Source organism: Syngnathus leptorhynchus, unplaced genomic scaffold (assembly GCF_054491065.1).
Source record: "Syngnathus leptorhynchus isolate UIUO unplaced genomic scaffold, UIUO_Slep HiC_scaffold_640, whole genome shotgun sequence".
Lineage (NCBI taxonomy): Eukaryota > Metazoa > Chordata > Actinopteri > Syngnathiformes > Syngnathidae > Syngnathus > Syngnathus leptorhynchus.
In genome coordinates, this window is record NW_028232519.1 from 6,130 (window position 1) to 28,272 (window position 22,143).

The window sequence follows — 22,143 nt, forward strand, 5'->3', positions numbered from 1 at the left end:
AGCCCAGCAAAGGAGCCATCCCCCCCGGGATCAAGGGTGGTCCCCCAGGCCACTCGCGCACCCATCAACCGACCTTCAAGGATTGCAAGAGGGGACCCACCCCGGACCGCCCACCCCACCCCCACCCGCCCACCTGGCCCGAGAGCCACAGCCGCAGCACCCCGACTGGCACGCCACGCCACGGGACCCCCACCAGCCCACCAGGGCAGGGCAGGGTTCCCCGCCGGCGCAGGCAACATCCAGCCGATACCCCGGCGACCAGCCAGCGACCCGCAACGGAGCGCAGGGCGGATACCCAGTCAGAGAAGAGAGGGGAAGGCGGAGGCAGGAGAATGCCGAGGAGCCGCTGCAGGGCGACACGAGATCTGAGCCCCGGCCTCCCCCCCTCTCCCGCGGCCGGCAGCCCAGGCAGAGCGGAGGCCACACCCTGGGAGTCACACCATAGAGAAAAAGTGTTTGACCCACCTACCACCTTATTACTGTGGTTGCAGGTTCCTGGCTGGCAGCCATTACCCAGCACCGTGATGGGATTGTGAGGGGAGGGTAGTGCAATGTATGCAATATACTGTAATAGGAGAGCTTGGCTTGGGGCAGTGGGACCGCAGCATGGAATTTCTACCCAGCCGCCCGTCCCACCGCCCTTTGCTGTCGTTGTGGCGGAGCCTGCCGTGAGGAGGTAACGTGGTGTTGGATTTCGCGGTGAGGGTGGATTTTAATTCCTCATAACTCCGCATGATTATCGCACATTCCTCCTCTGCGAAGTAAGGTGCCCGTGCCATTGTCGCAAGTCATGTTTGACTCTGGTTTCCGCCCCCCTTTATGTGAACGGGCAGTAACTCTGATTGGGTTGACACAGGTTCGACTAATCGACCTCATAATCAGCGTCATAGCACAGATTGACCACAAACTAACTAACTGGGTAACTAGGTTTTGTCAATTCCGCTGGTAAGCAGGATTACTTCTGAAGAGGTTGAACTCCGTTCGCAGTACAGGCCACTGGAGCTCCTTTCAGGTCATTGACCAGCTCCTACCTTGTAGTTCTTGGCCGATTCCTCACCATTCCTAGGATCATTGAGACCCTACAAGGTAGATCTTGCATGGAGCCCCAGTCCGAGGAAGATTGACAGTCATTTTTAGCTTCTTCCATTTTCTAATAATTGCTCCAACGGTGGATCTTTTATCACCAAACTGCTTGGCAATTGCCCTGCAACCCTGTCCAACCTTGTAGAGTTCTACAATTCTGTCTCCGTTGTCTTTAGACAGCTCATTGGTCTTGACCATGTTAGAAATTGGAGACTAACAGATCCTTAAGACTCACAATGCTTGCTAATAGACAGGTGTTCAAATACTTATTTGCACCAGTAAGATACAAATAAATTGTTAAAACATCATACTCTGTGATTGCTGGATTTTTTTTTTTTTGTCTGTCACAGTGGACAAGCACCTACCATGAAAATTTTAAACCCGTCCATCATTTTTAAGTGGGAGAATTTCCAAATCACAGGGTGTTCTAATACTTATTTTCCTCACTGTAGCTATGTGCCATCGCCTCTACTGTGTTTTCGATAATATTTTAGTTTCACTGATGGTCACAGGGTGTTCTAATACTTATTTTCCTCACTATATGTGCCATCGCCTCTACTGTGTTTTCGATAATATTTTAGTTTCACTGATGGTTTTACTAACTCATATAAGTTTGATTTTACACACACTACTTAGGATGTTGTATATGTGCTTTGAGTATCACATATATTACATACAAGCTCCAGATAAAACAGATATGAGCTTTATACATTTTATAGATATGGTTATGGTTATGGTGTTATACTTACTGTATATAGCGCTTTTCCACCTTTCAAGGCGCTCAAAGCGCTTTACACTATCTCGCCATCTTTTTCATATAGGACCTGCCTCTGATTGTGATTACCTATTGTTCCCACCTGTGCCCCGTTCCTTATTGCATTGCATTGCTTTGCTTCATTGCAGTACTTGCTATTTCATCTCACTGTTGTGCCTTGAAAAAGCATCGCTTGTAACATATATTTTGTTTCATATACATGAGTATTGTGTAGCACATAGTGGTATGTATATTTCGTTTGTTTACATTCAGTCTAAAACGTAGTTAGATTCAGAGGTGGGTTGTAATGTGCTACATTTACTCCATTATGTTTCCTTGTGTAAATTTTTGAGGAAAATGTACCTCTAACAGTATTTTTACTTAAGCCATTGTTTATACTTTTACTTGCGTGGAATTATGAAGAAGAATCGCTACTCATACTCTGCTACCTTGGACTACACTAGTCGTTACATTTTTCCTCTTTATTCTACATACAGTATTAGATTTGACCTTTTTTTTCATTTTGCTTGAGACACCAACAGTGGCTCAACCAGTTTCACCAATGAGACTTGGCAACAATAATCACATTACTTCATTATAACACTCAGACTAAAGCTCGCCATTCTATGACTACGCCTGCCTGTTCAATCACATGGCGTCTTTAAAGCACCGTAAAAAATTATGTATTTGACGTAGAGCGCCGCCGTCAACATGACTTGAACAAGCGGATTTTAATCTCTCTCCCAGTTTTTATTTGTCACCGATTGACCACAGAGATATGATCCTTTTAGTTTCATAATAGGAAATCTGTTTTCTCCACTAGAGGGCAGTCATGAGCTTTGGACGAATAATGTTTAGTAAGTTTTTTTTTTTTTCGCTCGCCGGAATTCAATGTTTTTTTTTTTTGTTTTTTTTTATTACTTTGGCTTACTGTGGCTATGGAATATGTTATAGTACAGTATAATAATAACACTTCATATAGATAGCTTTGTGCTGAGAATATCTATATATGAAAATACCATTGTTACAAAAAAAAAAAAAAAAATCAAACATCTTAAACAGTTACTCACAATGTTACTCATTACTTGACTATCCTTTTCACCAAATACTCTTTTTGTAATTGAGTACATTTTTTGGGATGACTACTTGTACTTTAACTTGAGTAATATTATTTTGAAGTTGAGTAGCGTACGTTTTTGGCTACTCTTCCCATCTCTGTCGAAATGGTTATTGGCCACACAAATTGGCCAGATTGGCCACACAAGTAAACCTTTTCAGGTCTGCTCTACTGTGTGCTAATCCTACAGTACTGGGCACATCTAATATTTGCCTGTTACATTTTCAAGCAATGCTTTATGAACTCAATCATCAAAATATTCAACATCATTTCTTATGAATTTGGTGAATAAAAAGAATGCATGACTTCAGTCAAAGGAAAATTCTGCATGGTCATTATGACCCTGTGGCTATATGTGCAAGCAACTCAATGCTCTATAGGCTTTTAAAATTGGGTGCTTGCTCAGGGCTTTAGACAATAGGGGGCACACTGTCTTTGTCTGGTATCAGGTATAAAAGATGCATGTTCAGGCAGAGAGGTATCAGTTCAAGCACAGTTCTCTGAGAGATCCAGTAGCTCACCACTACCAATATGGGCAAGGTAGGTGCCACCATTACTCTTAATTACGCTTTGATATATCAGTAAGCTAAAATGATCTCACCACCCTACAGATCATCATGTTCGAGGAGAAGAACCTCCAGGGTCGCTCCTATGAGTGCATGAGCGACTGCGCCGATATGTCCTCCTACCTGAGCAGGTGCCAGTCCTGCCGGGTGGAGAGCGGCTGCTTCATGATCTACGAGCGTACCAACTTCATGGGCAACCAGCACCTCCTGAGGAGGGGCGAGTACTCTGACTTCTTGAGTATGATCGGCCTGAGCAGCGGTATTAAGTCCTGTCGCCTCATCCCCATGGTAGGATTACTCGACAAATGTTAAAACGAGTTTCTCTACTGTTTTGGCTAATTCTGTTTTTATTCCCTCCAAAATAAAGCATAGAGGTCAGTTCAGGATGAAGATCTTTGAGAGGGAGAATCTGAGCGGTCAGATGAACGAACTGACAGATGACTGCGAGAACATTTTAGAGCGCTTGGGCATGAATGAATGCTTGTCCTGCCAAGTGTTGGAAGGCCATTGGCTCCTGTTCGAGCAGCCCAACCTCCGCGGCAGGATGCTCTATGTGAGGCCCGGTGAGCACCGGAGCTTCAGGGAGATGGGCATGAGCAACACTCGCTTCATGAGCATGAGACGCATCACAGATTCATGCTGATTGTACATTCTTGCCCAAATAAATATGAGTTTCTAAATTCTGCTGTTCTTGTACAGGACTTTATTGTCATCAGACGCTATCGGGTTTGTTGCATCACTGAACATGGTAAATGGTAAATGGTGTTACACTTATATAGCGCTTTTCCACCTTTCAAGGCGCTCAAAGCGCTTTACACTATCTCACCATCCACCTACTAAAAATAATTAGGAACACAACAGTACTTTTATTACGTAATAAAAACAACACCTAATGTTGGATTAAAGCAACGCTAGGTAACTTTTCAACCTTTATGAAATATTTTCATTACATTTGTGATGATGCGTCGACTGACAACTAGTTGAATGACACCTCTTTTATATCTTGAGGGAGTCTGTATTGCTTTCACCGGCACTAATTAGCTTTGAGGAGGGTGGCAGGAACCCTGCCACACAAAACAACTACAAATGTGCTGATTGCTGTACGGCATACGTCACTTCCCCCATTCGTTATAAAGACAATGCAAACGCTTTTGCACAAATTCTGCAAAGATGGCAGAGCAACAAAAGAGACAAAAGTTTTATCTGAGGAGACAAAAGAAGGGAGGCTACCAGGATAAAAGGGCACTCAAGAATAAACATTGGCCTGAGTTTCACTCGCTGGTCGGGGGGGTTCGGCGATCCGGTGGGGGAATACGGAGCAAAATCAAACGTTTCTCGTTGTCAACATCGTCATATGCTATTGTTTAGCATATTACCTTTAGTATTACCTCCCACTATTCATCCTTTACATGGCCGCTGGAAACAGAAGTGTCGTTTAATCCCTCGGACAGCAACCGAGAGATCAGGATAATACAACACTGTGCGCTGGTCCTCAAGGGAAACGCAGTATACCTTAAAGTGACTATGATAGCAAAAAGCATGTTTATTTTATAATTCACGTGGTATTTTATGCTCCTGAATGAAATGGACCGCTTGGATGTGTGTGGAAGCGATCGATTTTTATATTCAATTTTTTTTAATCTCGCACCATTAAAATGAATAACTTCCTGTTTTGAGGAGGAATGCGAATGTGACGTCACCCGGGTCAGCATCTCACAGTACAGCATTGCTTGATAGCATGCAGATGGACTGCGGATTCAGCTGATTTTGCGGATTAATTCGTTTATTTTTCGCATCACGCCAGTCAAATGTGCTGCAGGGTTTTGTTGCTGCACTCAACATAAGACTGACAACAGAAAAATGTTATCACATGTAATTGAATTTCTGATAATTGAATTTAAAGGGGAAGATCAGAATTTTTCACAATACACAAGGCATAATCTTCAAGTTAGCAGGGGTTTAATTAGTCGATGGAGTTGATTTCAACCACCATTGACTCACGCTAGCTTAGCCACTCCGGAGCCCTGAAACTAACAAATAACTGATAAACTGTACGGAATTTGTTGAGGCAATAACAAAATAGTAACACGCAGACTTTAAGGAAATTAACTTTAAACAGATTACTGGTTTGGAAAAATGAACGCATGAGATTGCTCGTTAATGAAAGAAAGTAATCAGATTACAATAACGCGTTAATTAATTACTTAGTTACTTACACGTTAGTGACAACACTGATTGTAGGTTACAGTTCTTATATTTGTGTCACTGTAAACGCACAAATCTGAAAAGTACTGGGTAAGTTGGTGAATAATAGTAGTCGATTTCTCTGACTACTCCAATACTCAAAACTATGCATTTTTACTTTAGCCTACCAATATTTGGAAAATGAATAAAAAGTCCTGCATGTGAAATTTAATCTGGTTACAGTTTCCATTTTTGTGGTACTGTAAATCCACAATTCTGAATAGGTTCTGGCCAAGGTTGGTGATTACAACCCAAAAAGTACGGAATCACCAGTCTCGGACGAGCACTCACTCAGACATTTTATCATGTAGAACAAATTCAGATAAAAAAAACTTGAAAAAAATAATGACTAGTTCAAAAGTGCAACTCTTTAGCATTCAGAAACACTAAAAGAAATGAATAAAAAAACATTGTGGTGGTCAGTAAATGTTACTTTTATAGAGCAAGTGCAGGAAAAATATATATGGAATCACTCCATTCTGAGGGAAAAAAATATGGAATCATGAGAAACAAACAAAGAAATAACAATCAAAACACATCTCTAGTATTTAGTAGCACCACCTCTGGCTTTTATGACAGCTTGCAGTCTCTGAGGCAATGGACTTGATGAGTATTCTTCATCAATTTGGTGCCAACTGTCTTTGATTGCAGTTGCCAGATCATCCTTGCAGGTCGGAGCCTTGCTGTGGACCATTTTTTTCTTTTAGTGTTTCTGAATGCCAAGGAGTTGCACTTTTGAAGTAATTCATTATTTTTCAAGCTTTTTATCTGAGTTAGTTCTACATTATAAAATGTCAGAGTGAGTGCTTGTCCGAGACTGGTGACTCCATGCTTTTTGCTCATTTTTGTGGTCCTGTAAATCCATAATTTTAAATAATTTCTGGCCCATGTTGGTGAATATTACAGTGGTATGAAAAATTATCTGAACCGTTTTGAATTTCTCACATTTCTGCATAAAATCTCCTTCAAATGTGATCTGATCTTTGTCAAAATCACACAGATGTAAAAACAGTTTCTGCTTTAACTAAAACCACCCAAACATTTATAGGCTTTCATATTTAAATGAGGATAGTATGGAAACAATGACAGAAGATATTGACATTATCGTAAATATAATAAATACCTCATTAGTTACTGGCCACGTGCCTCAGTCCTTTAAATATGCAGTTATTAAACCGCTTCTGAAAAAACCTACTCTTGATCCTGATATCTTGGCAAATTATAGACCTATCTCTAATTTACCCTCCTCGCCAAAGTCCTTGAAAGAGTGGTAGTTAAACAACTCTGTCAGCACCTACAGGACAATAGTTTATTTGAACATTTCCAGTCTGGCTTTTGAGCTCATCATAGCACCAAAACTGCATTAGTCAAAGTAACTAATGACTTGTTACTAGCCGCTGATCATGGATTAGTCTCGATCCTGTTTCTGTTGGACCCGAGTGCAGCCTTTGACACAATCGACCATAATATCTTATTGCAGAGACTAGAACGTGACATAGGCATTAGAGGAGCAGCCCTCTGCTGGTTTAAATCCTATCTATCTAATAGGTACCAGTTTGTCAACGTAAACCAGCAATCATCACTGTATTCCAGAGTCAGTTATGGTGTGCCGCAAGGGTTGGTCCTCGAGCCCATCTTGTTTACGCTGTAAATGCTTCCTTTAGGCAATATCATCAGAAAACACAGCATTAACTTTCATTGTTACGCTGACGACTCACAACTGTATCTATCAATTAAACCTGAGCAGATCAGGCAAGTGGATAAACTAAGCACCTGCGTCCGAGATATAAATGCCTGGATGAGCACTAATTATCTTTTACATAACCCTAAAAAGACAGAAGTACTTATAATAGGCCCAAAAATGTAAGCGACTCTCTAACTGCCCAGACAGTCACTCTGGACAATGTAAGTGTTGCATCCAGCACCACAGTTAAAAACCTAGGAGTTCTATTTGACCCAGACATATCATTTAAAGCTCATATTAAACAAACCTGCAGAACAGCCTTTTTTCACCTGCGCAACATAGCCAAAATTAGAAATGTTCTGTCTAAAAACGATGCAGAAAAATTAATTAATGCGTTGGTTACATCTAGATTGGATTACTGTAACTCCTTACTTGCAGCTTGTCCTAAAAGTTCTCTAAAACGTCTTCAGCTTGTCCAGAACGCAGCAGCAAGACTTTTAACAGGAACTAATTGAAGAGAGCACATCACCCCTGTGCTCCAGGCCCTTCACTGGCTTCCAGTCGAGATTAGAATTAAATTTAAAATCCTCCTTCTTACATTTAAGACCCTTAATGGTTTGGGGCCATCTTATCTCACCAGTGCTCTGGTTCCATACCGCCCCAACAGAACACTCCGTTCTCAGAATGCAGGTCTACTGGTAGTTCCCAGGGTCTCTAAAAGTACAGTAGAAGCTAGAACCTTTAGCTACCAAGCTCCCTTCTTATGGAATCAGCTTCCAGCTAGTATTAAAGAAGTCGACGCAGTCTGTACATTTAAGATTAGACTAAAAACGTTCCTATTTGACAAAGCTTATGGTCTAGCTAGTTGAAATCGGACTTGACTCACAGTTCAGTCTAAGCTGCATTAGAAGCTATAACGCTGGGGGTAGTTTAGCCATTGAGTCCTATCCCCTTTTCCTCACTCTACCTACTACTTGTCTTACTTTTTTTTTTTTTCTAATTCTAATATGTAGTTGACTAGTCTCTTCATCACTAGTCACCCGGTGTCCCCTTTCCCCCCCTCCCCTTTATTTTTCAGCCGCAGCCTCCTGACTATCCTGACCCCTGGCTGGATGGACGTCCTCGTTGCCAGCCCCCCCGTCTCATCAGGCTAGATTGACCACCTCGTTTCTACATTCCACTGCATTGCTACAAATTGGACCTCCTGCTGCTAAAACCCACCATCAGTCCTGGTGCATCTATAGCCTGTCCGTCCTGGAAGTGGATCTCTCCTCCCTGTGGTTCTCCCCAAGGTTTCTCATTTTTACCAAATGGTTTTTGGAGTTTTTCCATGCCGACATGGAGGGTCTAAGGATGGGGGTTGCCCAGGACTTGAATTTTATTAATTCATCTACTGTTTCTGACTGTGTATTATATGGCCACTGCAAAGCCCTTTGAGACAACCTTGTTGTGATATAGGGCTATACAAAAAAAAAAAAAAATGAATCTTCACATTTAATAATTTTGACTCTCTCGCTCTTCACGTCTTCGTCGTGTAGTAAAGCATTATTTTGCCATATTCATGTTGACCATTTAGCAGCTTCGCTCTCCTGTTTGTCCGGCGGTCATTGTCCAGCTGCTTCCCCGCAAACGAGCCCTCTGCCCTCAGCAGGGGAACGACGAGTTTTAACTTGCTCCCCCGCCGGGCGGGTTGCCGATCGGCGAAGACAATCGACAACCCTGCCGCTGTGTAAAATTTTCCGGGCTATTTGTGTGTGATTTTCCGCTTGGAAGACTTTGAAACATCACTTGGTTCAGGTTAGCATGTCGGCTAGCAGTCAAGCCTCTTGGTTTGTTTACATTCTCCGAAGCCGGGGCAGGGAAATGACAAAAGCCCAACTTACTACGGTGGCATACAATATCAGGGAGGTGTGACAGTAATTATTATTATTATATTATTTATTATTATTACATTATGGAGTAATTTTCCATGTTGTTCTGAATAAATGCATTTTTATTATTTCATATTCCATTTAGCACAAGACTTGTTATTTGTCATGACCATACTATTTATTTAGCTATTGGGGAAAAATATTTGGATAAAAAGAATATCCTGTAAAAATATTGGAGTAGAGAGACTGAAACAATGACATTTTGCAGCTCTCTTCGTCACATTTTCCTCGTTCTGAATAATTACCCCTCAATGGGCTGAATAGTAAAACAAATGAAACCACTCTCCTGCCGACGTCATCGACCTGTTGGGGACGCTAGAGCCCTGTAATGGTGGGCGTGGCTAACCGGCAGATTAAAATACTATTTTCTCGTCATCTGCGCTTTGCCAAATTGTTGTATATAGTCGAATCGTCTCAAAATATGATTCTAATTTATATAATAATGCTATTTAAGACTTTTTTTCTCCTGTCGTACACACTTTAAATTATTTGGTAAAAATTGGGTTTCAATTGCTCTTTAAGTCACCTTAGGCAGAGGGTTCCCTTACTTATTTTTCCCCCTTCTGTCATTGTTTGCATGCTATCCTCATTAAAATATTAACACCTATACATGTTTGGATGGTTTTAGTTAAAACAGACACTGTTTTTACATCTGTGTGATTTTGACAAAGATCAGATCACATTTGACAGTGATTTTATGAGGAAATGTGAGAAATTTCAAAAGGTTTAGATACTTTTACATACCACTGTAGTCGTGCACTTTTCTGAATACTCACATACTCAAAACATGCATTGCAAACTATGCATTTTTTACTGTACCATATTTTAGACAATTTGAATTAAAAGTCCAACATCTATACTTTGATCAGGTTACAGTTCTCATTTTTGTGGTACTGTAAATCTACAGTTCTGAATAAGTTCTGTCCATGGTTAGTGACCATTACCACTCTGTGTTGCTGGCTGGAATGCTTCCAATACCATCCATAAAGTGGGCTGGTCTTTGAATTACCGTCGTGTGTTTTTCCTTTCTCTCTGTCTTTCCAAAAGATTTTTCTGTCCAGGTTTCTCTGAATAAACAACACAATTTAAGCAAGTACAATAGAATGGCACTAAACTCCCATGCGACACATTAAAACTGTTCAGTTAAGAGTGTCTCATGTCGAAAGTACATTTTTGAGTACCACACATATACTGCATTTTGCATAAGTAGCCTACCTCTTGATTCATCTACAGTACTTCAGTACTACATCAAGTGCATTCATGTGAATGGGAGACAGACATTTGAATATTCTCTAAAAAGTCATCCTTGACTGACACTCGGTGTTTTTGAGGTTTAAAACATCTAAATAATAATGTGAAATGATGATATTTTAATTTGCACATTTCTTTACTGGATTTTTGTTTTTTATATTTTTGTCTGTTGATGTATTCATTTCATTTGTTTGTTTTATAATTAATATTAACATTTATTCTTTTTTTTTTCTTTCGAGCTTTGTAAACTTGGATAGATTTGTTTTGGTTACTGAATATTGACATAATAAAAGTCAGACAAATCATATTTGAGTTTTGTACACAAAATTTGTAATTTGGTTGCTTTTTTTAAGTCAGACAGGGAAAAAAAAATGCTTTAAAAAAAATAATAATAATGTAATCAATAGAACTTAAATAAATAACATTGACCACATTTTGGATGATATTTGAGTTCATAAAATCAAAACATAAATAAACAACTGTAACAATTATAAAATATTAGTGGACATCCACTCCAACAACTAATTAAACCCCCACTAACTCGAAAAGTAAGGCTGATGTAAAAAATTCTGAACTTCACCTTTAAATTCATTTGTAGGAAACTCAATTACATACAAAGGCATGCCCCCCTCAATATCCGCCTATGGATGTGACGCGGGACATCAATGGAAAGGCCTTCAGAACGAGCGTATATCAGCGATGAATCAAATGTATTTTATTGTCCTTCATTTAATAACTGTTGGCTGTGATCCAGTATAGTGTTAGCTCACCTGGTTTTGATGACGTCATCAGAAGAGGACAAAGGTTCTTCACAATTTCCGGTGGTGAAGTTTCGACCTTTTAACTGGGGACAGAAAATGCCATTTTAACTATTTTCGGCCGAAAGTTTTCGGCGCCAAATTTTCGGTCACATCTCTAGAAATTTTCATAACAAAGTCCGAACAGTGTATGCAGTAGATTACAATACAGAACACTTGAGTCAGACTCAATTAACAGAACATCCATTATTTGACACACGTTGTATATGGCGGAAAACACTCAGGTGACTTGAAGTTTGGCTCAAAGACCCCCAATTTGGCCAACTTTCAAAATTGTCCAATATGCACGTGTGATACATCATTGGAAAGCTTAAAATCTCAATTTTCTGGGGGAAGAAAATTTTTGAACTGGAGGGTATTTAAAAAAAAAAAAAAATTAAGCAGCGAAACCCTATCTGGAGGTGAGAGCACGCGAGAGCAGAATTAAAGATGCCATGACTTTAACGAGATATTATCGCATACTTACCGTGTTTCGATCCAAAAACTCCATGTAGCATGTATCACTGAGTGTCAAGGCACCCCTGCTCATTGCGACGTAATTTGTTTAAAAGTTTAAGATATGTGAGTGAATAATATTTATTTTTATTTTTTTTTCACGAAATATTAGACGTCAATTAATGATTCTAAGCTTAAAATGACAGTCATTTTGAATAATATATATCATTAATTACGTTCGTTTTATGGCTGGGTTGAAACAAAGCGGTTGCGCAACGTCTGTAAACGAGGGTTTCCAGGTAAAACGGACAAATTAAAATTAGCTCAGGGGCTTTATGCACCATGAATCTGCTATGGCATCATATAAACATATTGTTCTATCAAACACAACATTTGTTTTGGCTTAAAATACAGCAGTTTCTTTTAAAGAGGAGTGCAAGAGCAGAAACTGCTTTTTCAGTCTTGTCTGTGTTTTCTGCCATATTCATGTGATACCTCAAAATACTTCCACAGCGGACATGTTGGGTGTGATCCAGTATAGCGTTAGCTCACCGTGTTTTGATGACGTCATCAGAAGAGGAGTCTGGTTCTTCACACTTTTCGGTTGTAAACATTCGGCCTTTTAAACGAAAACCAAAAATGTAATTTTAGCGAAAGTTTTCTGCGCCCAAATTTCGGTCACATCTCTAAAAATTTTTATTCAGCATTTTCATAACAAAGTCCGAACAGTGTACGTAGTTACCATCCACTCTGGACATGATGACATCACAGATCACTTGAGTCAGACCCAATTAACAGAACATCCATTATTTGACACGCGTTCTATATCCATGCATAGAAACCCACAGGCTCCACGACCTGCCAGAAAAAAAAAGCACCTTTGTTTGTCAGCCGGTGCTCTGTATACAGCCATGTGAGACTATTGTTGTGGGCAAACAAAAGGATTCTCTCGCCTATAAATTGTCGGCTTACAGATCAGAGTGACATGCAGTGCGTTTTCAGTAAATCACACGGTAATGTCCCGCTCAGTGTTGGGAGCCTTAAGAAAATGATTACTGTTCTGCCATCCATTTGGGGTTGGGGGAGATGATTGTAAAGTCTTCCTTTAGATGCTGTCATACAAAATGGAAATTTTCTGAATGCCCCTCAGCACTCCATAGGGCCTCCATACCATGTTGCTGTGTCAGGGCTTCATACACAATGGTGGCAACAGAGTCTTTGGATTTGGCCAGGTATAAAAGACATGGTGGCGTGGTCACCAATCCAGCATCGTAGTTCTCTGAGGAACAAACACAGCAAACACAAACCATGGGCAGGGTAAGCGCACACCTTCATAATTGAAAGAACGTGTTTTTCGTGATTCTCAAACTGGCAATCCATTTCCTAGATAACCTTCTTTGAGGACAGGAACTTCCAGGGCCGCTCCTATGAGTGTATGAGCGATTGCTCCGACATGTCCTCCTACCTGAGCAGGTGCCAATCTTGTCGGGTCGAGAATGGCTGTTTTATGGTCTACGAGCGCCCTAATTTCATGGGTAACCAGTACTTCATGAGGAGGGGCGAGTACGCCGACTCCATGAGCATGATGGGCATGAGGGACTGCATCAGGTCTTGCCGTGCAATCCCCATGGTAGGCGAGACAACGTTAACAAAACATTTCCTTAATGAGGAATCAGTCTGGAATTAAAATGTGCAATCTGTCCCGAAGCAGCACAGAGGCCAGTTCAGAATGAAGATCTTTGAGAGGGAGAACTTCAACGGCCAGTCCCATGAGCTCCAGGAGGACTGCGACAACATCATGGACCGCTTCCGCATGAACGACTGCATGTCCTGCCAGGTGACGGATGGCCACTGGCTGATGTTTGAGCATCCCCAGTTCCGTGGGAAGATGATGTATGTGAGGCCCGGAGATTACCGCAGTTTCAGGGAGCTAGGCCTGAATGGCATGAGGTTCATGAGCATGAGGCGCATCATGGACATGTAAAAGTTGTTCTTCAGAATGTTTCACTGAAAAGAACATAAATAAAATGTTTCTCAAAATGGATGATGTCTACTGCACATTTCAGTCAGAGGAAATACTTCATTTATTTAATCACTGTGTGTGTATACTATTGATACAGTAACATTATGTATGGTCATTATCAACACGGAATTGTCATGTGAAAACCAATCACCTACCATTACATTTATAGAAGCAAAGCAGACTAGCTTGATTCAATTAAAAAAAAAAAAAAAAAAAAAAAAAAAAAAAGCAATCAATAATTGTGCTGATGAATTCCATCTTCAAGCCACGCTGGTCATATGTGTTTCGGTCAATTTTTTTATAAGTTGCCTTTTGGACGTAACATTTTGTGCTTAAGTTCGCTCTCAGGCTAGCTTTGCTAGCATAATAGCTAACACGACTCTGGAATTTAACACAAGTCGAGTTTACCTTTTGTGGGAGGGGGGGGCAAAACATGTTGATGACCCCGAAACGCAGTGTCAGCAATAAAATTAACTTATAGTATAAATATATAGGCCTACTGCTCAAAAAAATATAGGAAAACTAAAGTAATACGTTGTAGATGAATGAATGAAATATTTTTAATAAACACTTTGTTCGCTCCAAAGTTGAATGTGCTGACAACAAAATCACACACACACAAAAAAAATCAATAAAAATCAAATGTATCAACCTATGAAGCTCTGGATTTTGTGTTATATGTGAAATGAAAGTGGAAAAACACTACAGGCTGATCCAACTTTAATGTAATGCCTTTTAAATGAGTCAAAATGAGGCTCAGTAGTGTGTGTGGCTTCCGTGTGCCTTTATGATCTCCCTACAACATCTGGGCATTCTCTTAATGAAACGACAGAGTGTGTCCTTGGGGATCTCCTCCAAGATCTGGACCAGGGCATCACTAAGCTTCAGGACAGTCTGAGGAGCAACCTGGCAGCACCTGATGGACCTTAAAATAATGTCCCAGAGGTATTCTATTGGGTTTAGGTCAGGTGAATTTTATGAATTTCCATGAACTGTCAACTCTAGCCACATGAAGTTGGGCATTGTCATAGACCAGGAGGGACCCAGGTCGCAATGCACCAGCCTAGCTTATGACAATGGGTCCAAGGATTTCATCCCGATACTTAATAGCAGTTAGGGTGCCATTATCGAACCTGTAGAGGTTGATGCGTCCCCTGACCATCATTGACCCACCACCACACCAATCATGCTGATTGATGTTGCAGGCAGCACAACGTTCTCCACGGCATCTCGGGACCCTTTCACGTCTGTCGCATGTGCTCAGGATGAAACTGCTCTCATCGACGAAGAGCACAGGGCCAGTGGTGTAGTTGCAAATTCTGGTGGTCTATGACACATGCCAGTCGAGGTTTATGGTGCTGGGCAGTGAGCATGGGGCCGACTACAGGACGTCGGGGCCTTTAGAGCCCGTTTCTGATAGTTTAGTGGCCTGCTTGAGGTCATTTTGTAGGGCTCTGGCAGTGCTCATCCTGTTTCTCTTTGAACAAAGGAGCGGATACCATCCTGCTGAGGGTTTGAGTTCAAAGGCCCTGTCCAACTCTCCTGGAGTCTCCTCCAGGCTGCTAGGTTGCTCCTCAGACTGTCCAGGAGCTCAGTGATGACCTATTTTAGAGTTGCAGTCATCCCTTGCTACAATGTGGTTTAGCTATCGGGGATTCATGACTTCGCGGGCCAAATTAAAAAAAAAAAACGCTGTATATATGATAGATCTGATTTCATTAAATCGGTTAAAATATGATAAATGAATTTTATTTCACTATGTATGAACAATGAAACAATCGTACAAGAGGAAAACACATTTTAATTTATAACACAGACAAAAATTGGTGCACTTAGGTGGAAAAGGTGCACTTTATGGAGCTAAAAATACATAAAAAGATCCCGCAAAAACAGCTTCCCTACTTCGTGGAAATTCCCCAAACCCGGTCTTGGAACTAGTCTAATGTGATGAATGAGGTATTACTTTCATTCAAAGCAGACATGAAATCTATTTTTTGAAATAAATTATCCAAATGTAATGGCAAAGACAGAAAACAATGCACTTATTTACTCCATTCTTGCTGCTACAAGATTTACCCATTAATCATCGTTGATGTAAATTCTCATGGGTTTTTAATATTTCCATATGGGTAGATTCAACCACGATTATATATATATATATATATATATATATATATATATATATATATATATATATATATATATATATATATATATATATATATATATATATATATATTTTTTTTTTTTTTTTTTTTTTTTTTGGCGGTATGGTCTCTCCTTTCAAGCTCGGGTCCTCTACCAGAGGCCTGGGAGCTTGAGGGTTCTGTGCAGGATCTTAGCTGTCCCTAGGATTGCGCTCCTCTGAACGGAAACGTTGAACGTTGTTCCTGGTATCTGTTCGAGCCATGCACCCAGCTTTACAATTCTTTAAGATAATGCTCAATTTCTCCCAGAAAATGATTGCAATTACAAATGCGTTGGTAGTATTATCTTCATTTATTTTGCTTGCAATGAAAAAACACAAAAGAGAATGGGGAAAAAAATTAAATCATTATTATTTTACACAAACTGGGCCGGACAAAAGTATTGGCACCCTTGGAAAAATCATGTGATGCTTCTGGAATTTGTGTAATTAACAGCACCTGTTACTTACCTGTGGCACATAACAGGGGGTGGCAATAACTAAATCACACTTGCAGCCAGTTAAAATGGATTAAAGTTGACTCAACCTCTGCCCTGTGTCCCTGTGTGTACCACATTGAGCATGGAGAAAAAAATAAAAGACCAAAGAACTGTCTGAGGACTTGAGAAGCAAAATTGTGAGGAAGCATGGGCAATCTCAAGGCTACAAGTCCATCTCCAAAGACCTGAATGTTCCTGTGTCCACCGTGCGCAGTGTCATCAATAAGTGTAAAGCACATGGCACTGTGGCTAACCTCCCTAGTTGTGGACGGAAAAGAAAAATTGACGAGATGTGTCAACGAAAGATTGTGCGGATGGTGGATAAAGAACCTTGACTAACAACCAAACAAGTTCAAGCTGTCCTTCAGTCCGAGAGTACAACAGTGTCAACCCGTAATATCCATCGGCGTCTTAATGAAAAGGGACTCTATGGTGAGATACCCAGAAAGACCCCACTTCTGACCCAGAGACATAAAAAAATAAAACATGCTGGCGTTTGCCAAAACTTACCTGAGAAAGCCAAACGTTTTGGAAGAATGTTCTCTGGTCAGATGTGACAAAAGTAGAGCTTTTGGGGAAAAGTCATCAACATAGAGTTTACAGGAAAAAAAACAAGGCATTCAAAGAAAACAACACGGTCCCCATGCTCATCAGGGCGGAGGTTCCCTGATGTGTGAGAAAGCTGGGTCTCCCTCAGGGTTCATGGGTTTTTCAGCAGGAAAATGATCCAGAACACACTTTAAAAAGCACTAAAAATTGGTTTGAGAGAAAGCACTGGAAACGTCTAAAGTGGTCAGCAATGAGTCCAGACCTGAAACCCATAGAGCACCTGTGGAGAGATCTGAAAATGACAGTTTAGAGAATCAAATCTCAGAGACCTGGAGCAGTTGGCCAAAGAAGAATGGTCTAAAATTCCAGCAGAGCATTGTAAGAAACTCATTCATGGACACAGGAAGCGGTTGTTCGCAATTATTTTGTCTAAAGTTTGTGCTACCAAGTATTAGGCTGAGGGTGCCAATACTTTGTCCATCCCATTTTTGGAGTTTTGTGTAAAATGATAATGATTTTTTTTTTCATTCTCTTTTGTGTTTTTTCATTGCAAGCAAAATAAATGAAGATATTAATACCAAAGCATTTGTAATTGCAATCATTTTCTAGAAGAAATTGAGCATTATCTGAAAGAATTGCAGGGGTACCATTACTTTTTGCTATCAGTGTATATTCATACATGAAAGTATTTTTTTTAAAACATCAATGCACAATACAATTTGCTCTTTACTTTCCTTTTGTACCACATACATAATTTTCATACTCAAATACTTTGAACTATTTTGCATGAAAAGAATGCGAAAGCGGCCACTTCCAAGAGTAAATCATAGTATGAGATTTATTACTATTATTGATGTAAATTCTTGTGGTTTTTTTCTATTTCTTTTCCATACGGGTAGATTCCTTACCGAAATAAAAAAAATAAAATAAAAATAAAGTTTTTTTTTCTTTTTTTTTTTTTTTTTTTTTTTTTTTACAAACCCTAACCCAGCAAGCCATGTAAATATGCTTTGAAAATTAATGTCAGTGTATAACGCTAATATACAATGTTTCACTCAAGGGTTTATGCCAGAAACCATTTAAAAAATGCAAAGGTAATTCTTAACAATCCCATCCATTATAGTGTTTGTTAGTGTGACCTATTCAAAATGTGACTAGCATGGCTGAAAATGCTTTCTATCGGAAAAGAAAAGGATTTTCCAAAGACTGAAAGCTTTCCCGGGCCCTGAAAATATGGCCATAACCTCTGTGTTCTGGGGTGTCAATAGTAGGTCGCTGACTCAGGGCTTTGTTAAGGGGAGGGGCAACCATTTGTTCAGGTATAAAAGGAAAGGGTTAAACCAGGTACAGCACACCAGAGCAATACATCTAATCCAACATGAGCAGCACTGCCAGCAGCATGAGGGGCAAGGTATGTTGCTAATGCATAAATTCATCCAGCTCTGCATTTTATACCACTTATCCTGTTCAGGATTGTGAGTAGTCTATCACGGCTGACTCTGGGTGTAAGGCAGCGTACAACATGGACTGGTCTTAAGTTAAAGGGCACAAATCGATGAGTCTTCCATTTGTTCTTGCATGTTCTTGGAATGTGTGTGTGTGTTATGGGGGGCACTGCAATCTTTGGCTGCTAGGGATATAGAAAAGCTCAATGAGAATAAGCAAATGCCACAAAGTAAAAATCTTAGAAAGTTGCGTTCAAACCGGACGCGCTTTGTCGGGTCGCTCGAAAGCAGTTTTGTGTTTACACCGACCTGTATAGCGCTCAAAATTGAAGTCTGCGTACTCTGAACAACCTCCTGTTCAGATAACGTAAAAATAAGAGACATAATGACTTTAATCTTGCAATTTCATGACTTTTTTCTCCTTATATTACACCAAAAGCAACCTTACATTGCTAAAAAGTGAAGCCCATGAAACCAAGCGTAACGCAAAAATCAAGCAACACGAATTTAATCTCACAAAATTATGATTTTACTCTCATGAGATTACAATTTTAATCTTGTAGTATTAAATCTACGACTTCATTCTCGTAATATTGTGACTTTAATCTCTTAATATTTTGCTAAATGGAGTTTCCACTTTCCACTTTTAAGGCCCTCAAATCGCTTCACACTATATCCCCATCTACCTACTGGTAGTACGCAGAACCAGGAGCAACGTGGAGTTCAGTATCTTGCTCAAGGAGACATAGACGAGTCCATCAGGGTAGAAAATCGAACCCACAACCTCTGGGTTGGGGAGCAACTACTCTACTACTGAGCCACGCACCCCAATTTTGACTATTATCGTATCCTATTATTTTGCCTCTGGACTTTTGCTGACTGGCAAGTGAGAAAGGTTCCAGCTCCTGCAACTGAAGTCACGTGAATGAGAAAACATATCAGATTGACTGCTTCCCCGTCGTAGCAGGAAGATCAACTCAGCCATGCTGCGCAAACATTCATCGCGTGGCCTAGCTGCTCAAACTGGCAACATCTCGTCATGCATGATGCGTGTGGTCTGTGGCAAGGCCGGGAGAAAAAAACGCGGCTGGTCTGAACACAGCATAACTGCTTATCGCAGAGGTCGGGAACCTATGACTCGCAAGCTACAGTGTATCACAAAAGTGAGTACAACCCTCGCATTTCTGCAGATATTTAAGTATATCTTTTCATGGGACAACACTGACAAAAGGACACTTTGACACAATGAAAAGTAGTCTGTGTGCAGACTAAAGCCCGCAAACAGTTTGCTGAAGACATGTCAACAAAGCACATGGATTACTGGAACCATGTCCTATGGTCTGACGAGACGGGCAGGCTCTCTTGTGTACCGTCTTCAGAAGAGGCTTCCTCCTGGGGTGACAGCCATGCACACCAATTTGATGTAGAGTGCAGCGTGTGGTGTGAGCACTAATAGGCTGACCCCCCACCTCTTCAATCTCTGCAGCAATGCTGACTTCACTCCTGTAACGAGTCACATGACATTTTGAAGGGAAAATGTATGAATGTACGGATTTACTAAGGGTTGTACTCACTTTTGTTGCCAGGGGTTAAGATTTTAATGGCTTTATTTTTAGTTATTTTGAGGGGAAAATAAATTAACTCTATTGCACACAGACAACTTTTCATTGTGTCAAAGTGTCTTTCGTCTGTGTTGTCCCATGAAAAGATTTAATTAAATATCTGCAGAAATGCGTGGGTTGTACTCACTTTTGTGATACACTGTATATCTGGCTCTTTTAATGAATGCATCTGGCTCTCTGCCAACCAGTAATCTTAAATGTGGAACCGGTCGGCTTGCTTGACATGAACGAAATGTGATGAGCTGATGGTGCATTCACACAGTGATCATGGACATTTCAAACGTACGTCACAATAATATGTTTCAATTCGGTGCCCATTGGTGGTCCTCCCATTATGGATAACACGGAGATGGGCATTACAGAGCTCGCCTCATGCGGAGTCTCTGCTCCGCCAGCAAAATTATACCACAAAAATGAACCGCATGGCATCCCAAATCACACAGGCATACCATCGGTCTCACTTCCATTACTTTTTTGCCTGTCAAATTGTCGCTACACCCAGGAGAGCGAGATTCATGAAACGGTTGCCCTGTGAAGCTCCACCTGTCTTGACCACCGTTATGCACACGTCACCCTGTTTGTGGTTGCACTTTCACACCATGTTTCTATTTGTTATTCTCCATGTGGGATATGCGCATCGGAGCAATGATTGTAACATCCGAAGTAATGCTGTTGGGCTTTCTTGGTTGTTTTCCTTAAGATTTATTTCAATCGCAACCCAGTGACTGCTCGTAAAAGTTGAGCATGACCTCACTCTCGCTCCTGTGTGATGCATTCAAATGTGTTCACGGACAGTGTGCACAAAACAGACTTGGACAAGCAGGCAAAACAATATAGAATATAAATATATGTATACAGATATATATTATTTATTTATTTATTGTACATATTTTATATCTCTCATGGAATCACATTTTAAAATATGCAGTTTTTTTGGCTCTTTCTGTCACAAAGCTTCCCAAAGCCTGGTGTGTCAGATGGATACTTTGGGCAACAGACCCCCACCCCTCCACCATCCTTTTGTTAACGTCATCCCTTTCTTCTCATTAAATCTCTATTTAACCAGCAAACACGTCTGTTGATGAACGATCACCCTGCTTCTCCTACTTATCCAGATCATTTTCTACGAAGAGAGGAACTTCCAGGGTCGTTCCTACGAATGTACGAACGATTGCTCCGACATGTCCTCGTACCTGAGCACATGTCAGTCTTGTCGCGTGGAGAGCGGCTGCTTCATGCTTTATGAGCGCCCCAGCTTCATGGGCAACCAGCATTTCATGAGGAGGGGCGAGTACGCCGACCACATCACTACGATGGGAATGAGGGACTGCATTAGGTCCTGCCGCATGATCCCCATGGTAGGTACTAAAAATTGAAACCTCAGGAAACATACTGTAAATAGATGCTACAATTTCTCACCCACTTCATGCAGCACAGAGGTCAATTCAGGATGAAGATTTATGAAGGGGAGAATTTCAGCGGCCAGTCCCACGAGATACAAGAGGAATGCGACAACATCATGGACCGCTACCACATGAACGACTGCATGTCCTGCCAGGTGATGGATGGCCACTGGCTTATGTTTGAGCAGCCAAACTTCCGTGGCAGGATGGCGTATCTGAGGCCTGGCGAGTACCGCAACTTCAGGGAAATGGGCATGAACGGCATGAGAGTCATGAGCATCAGGCGCATTATGGACTCCTGCAATTAAATTTCCACTGAATGTGTAAACAACAATCAATGAAATAAATTCATGAACTGTCCTTATATCTGTCACAGATTCCCCATTTGGAAGAAGTTAATACAGTTTTAATGGATTGCATAAACATTAAATCAAATTATCCAAACCTTTCACTCCAGGAGAAAAACACTGGACCAAATTAGCACAACTATGCACTACCGTTCAAAACTTTGGGGTCGCTTAGAAATTTCCTTA

The 22,143-nt window shown here is 40.8% G+C and overlaps 3 protein-coding genes across 3 annotated transcripts; all 3 read left to right on the forward strand.

Moving 5' to 3' along the window:
- Nucleotides 1–3,476: 3,476 nt before the first annotated feature.
- LOC147036406 (gamma-crystallin M3-like) lies at nt 3,477–4,163 on the forward strand. Its single transcript, XM_085905267.1, has 3 exons — nt 3,477–3,494; nt 3,566–3,808; nt 3,888–4,163. Exons 1-3 carry the CDS (start codon nt 3,486–3,488, stop codon nt 4,161–4,163), a joined length of 528 nt encoding a protein of 175 aa, XP_085761393.1. The 5' UTR covers nt 3,477–3,485.
- A 9,028-nt stretch (nt 4,164–13,191) lies between these two features.
- Nucleotides 13,192–13,867, forward strand: LOC147036407 (gamma-crystallin M2-like). The gene is made up of 3 exons (XM_085905268.1): nt 13,192–13,200; nt 13,271–13,513; nt 13,595–13,867. The coding sequence occupies exons 1-3, from the start codon at nt 13,192–13,194 to the stop codon at nt 13,865–13,867; spliced, it is 525 nt and encodes a 174-aa protein (XP_085761394.1).
- Nucleotides 13,868–18,512: 4,645 nt separating this feature from the next.
- Nucleotides 18,513–21,918, forward strand: LOC147036408 (gamma-crystallin M3-like). Its single transcript, XM_085905269.1, has 3 exons — nt 18,513–18,551; nt 21,323–21,565; nt 21,640–21,918. Exons 1-3 carry the CDS (start codon nt 18,519–18,521, stop codon nt 21,916–21,918), a joined length of 555 nt encoding a protein of 184 aa, XP_085761395.1. The 5' UTR covers nt 18,513–18,518.
- The last annotated feature ends 225 nt before the right edge of the window (nt 21,919–22,143 follow it).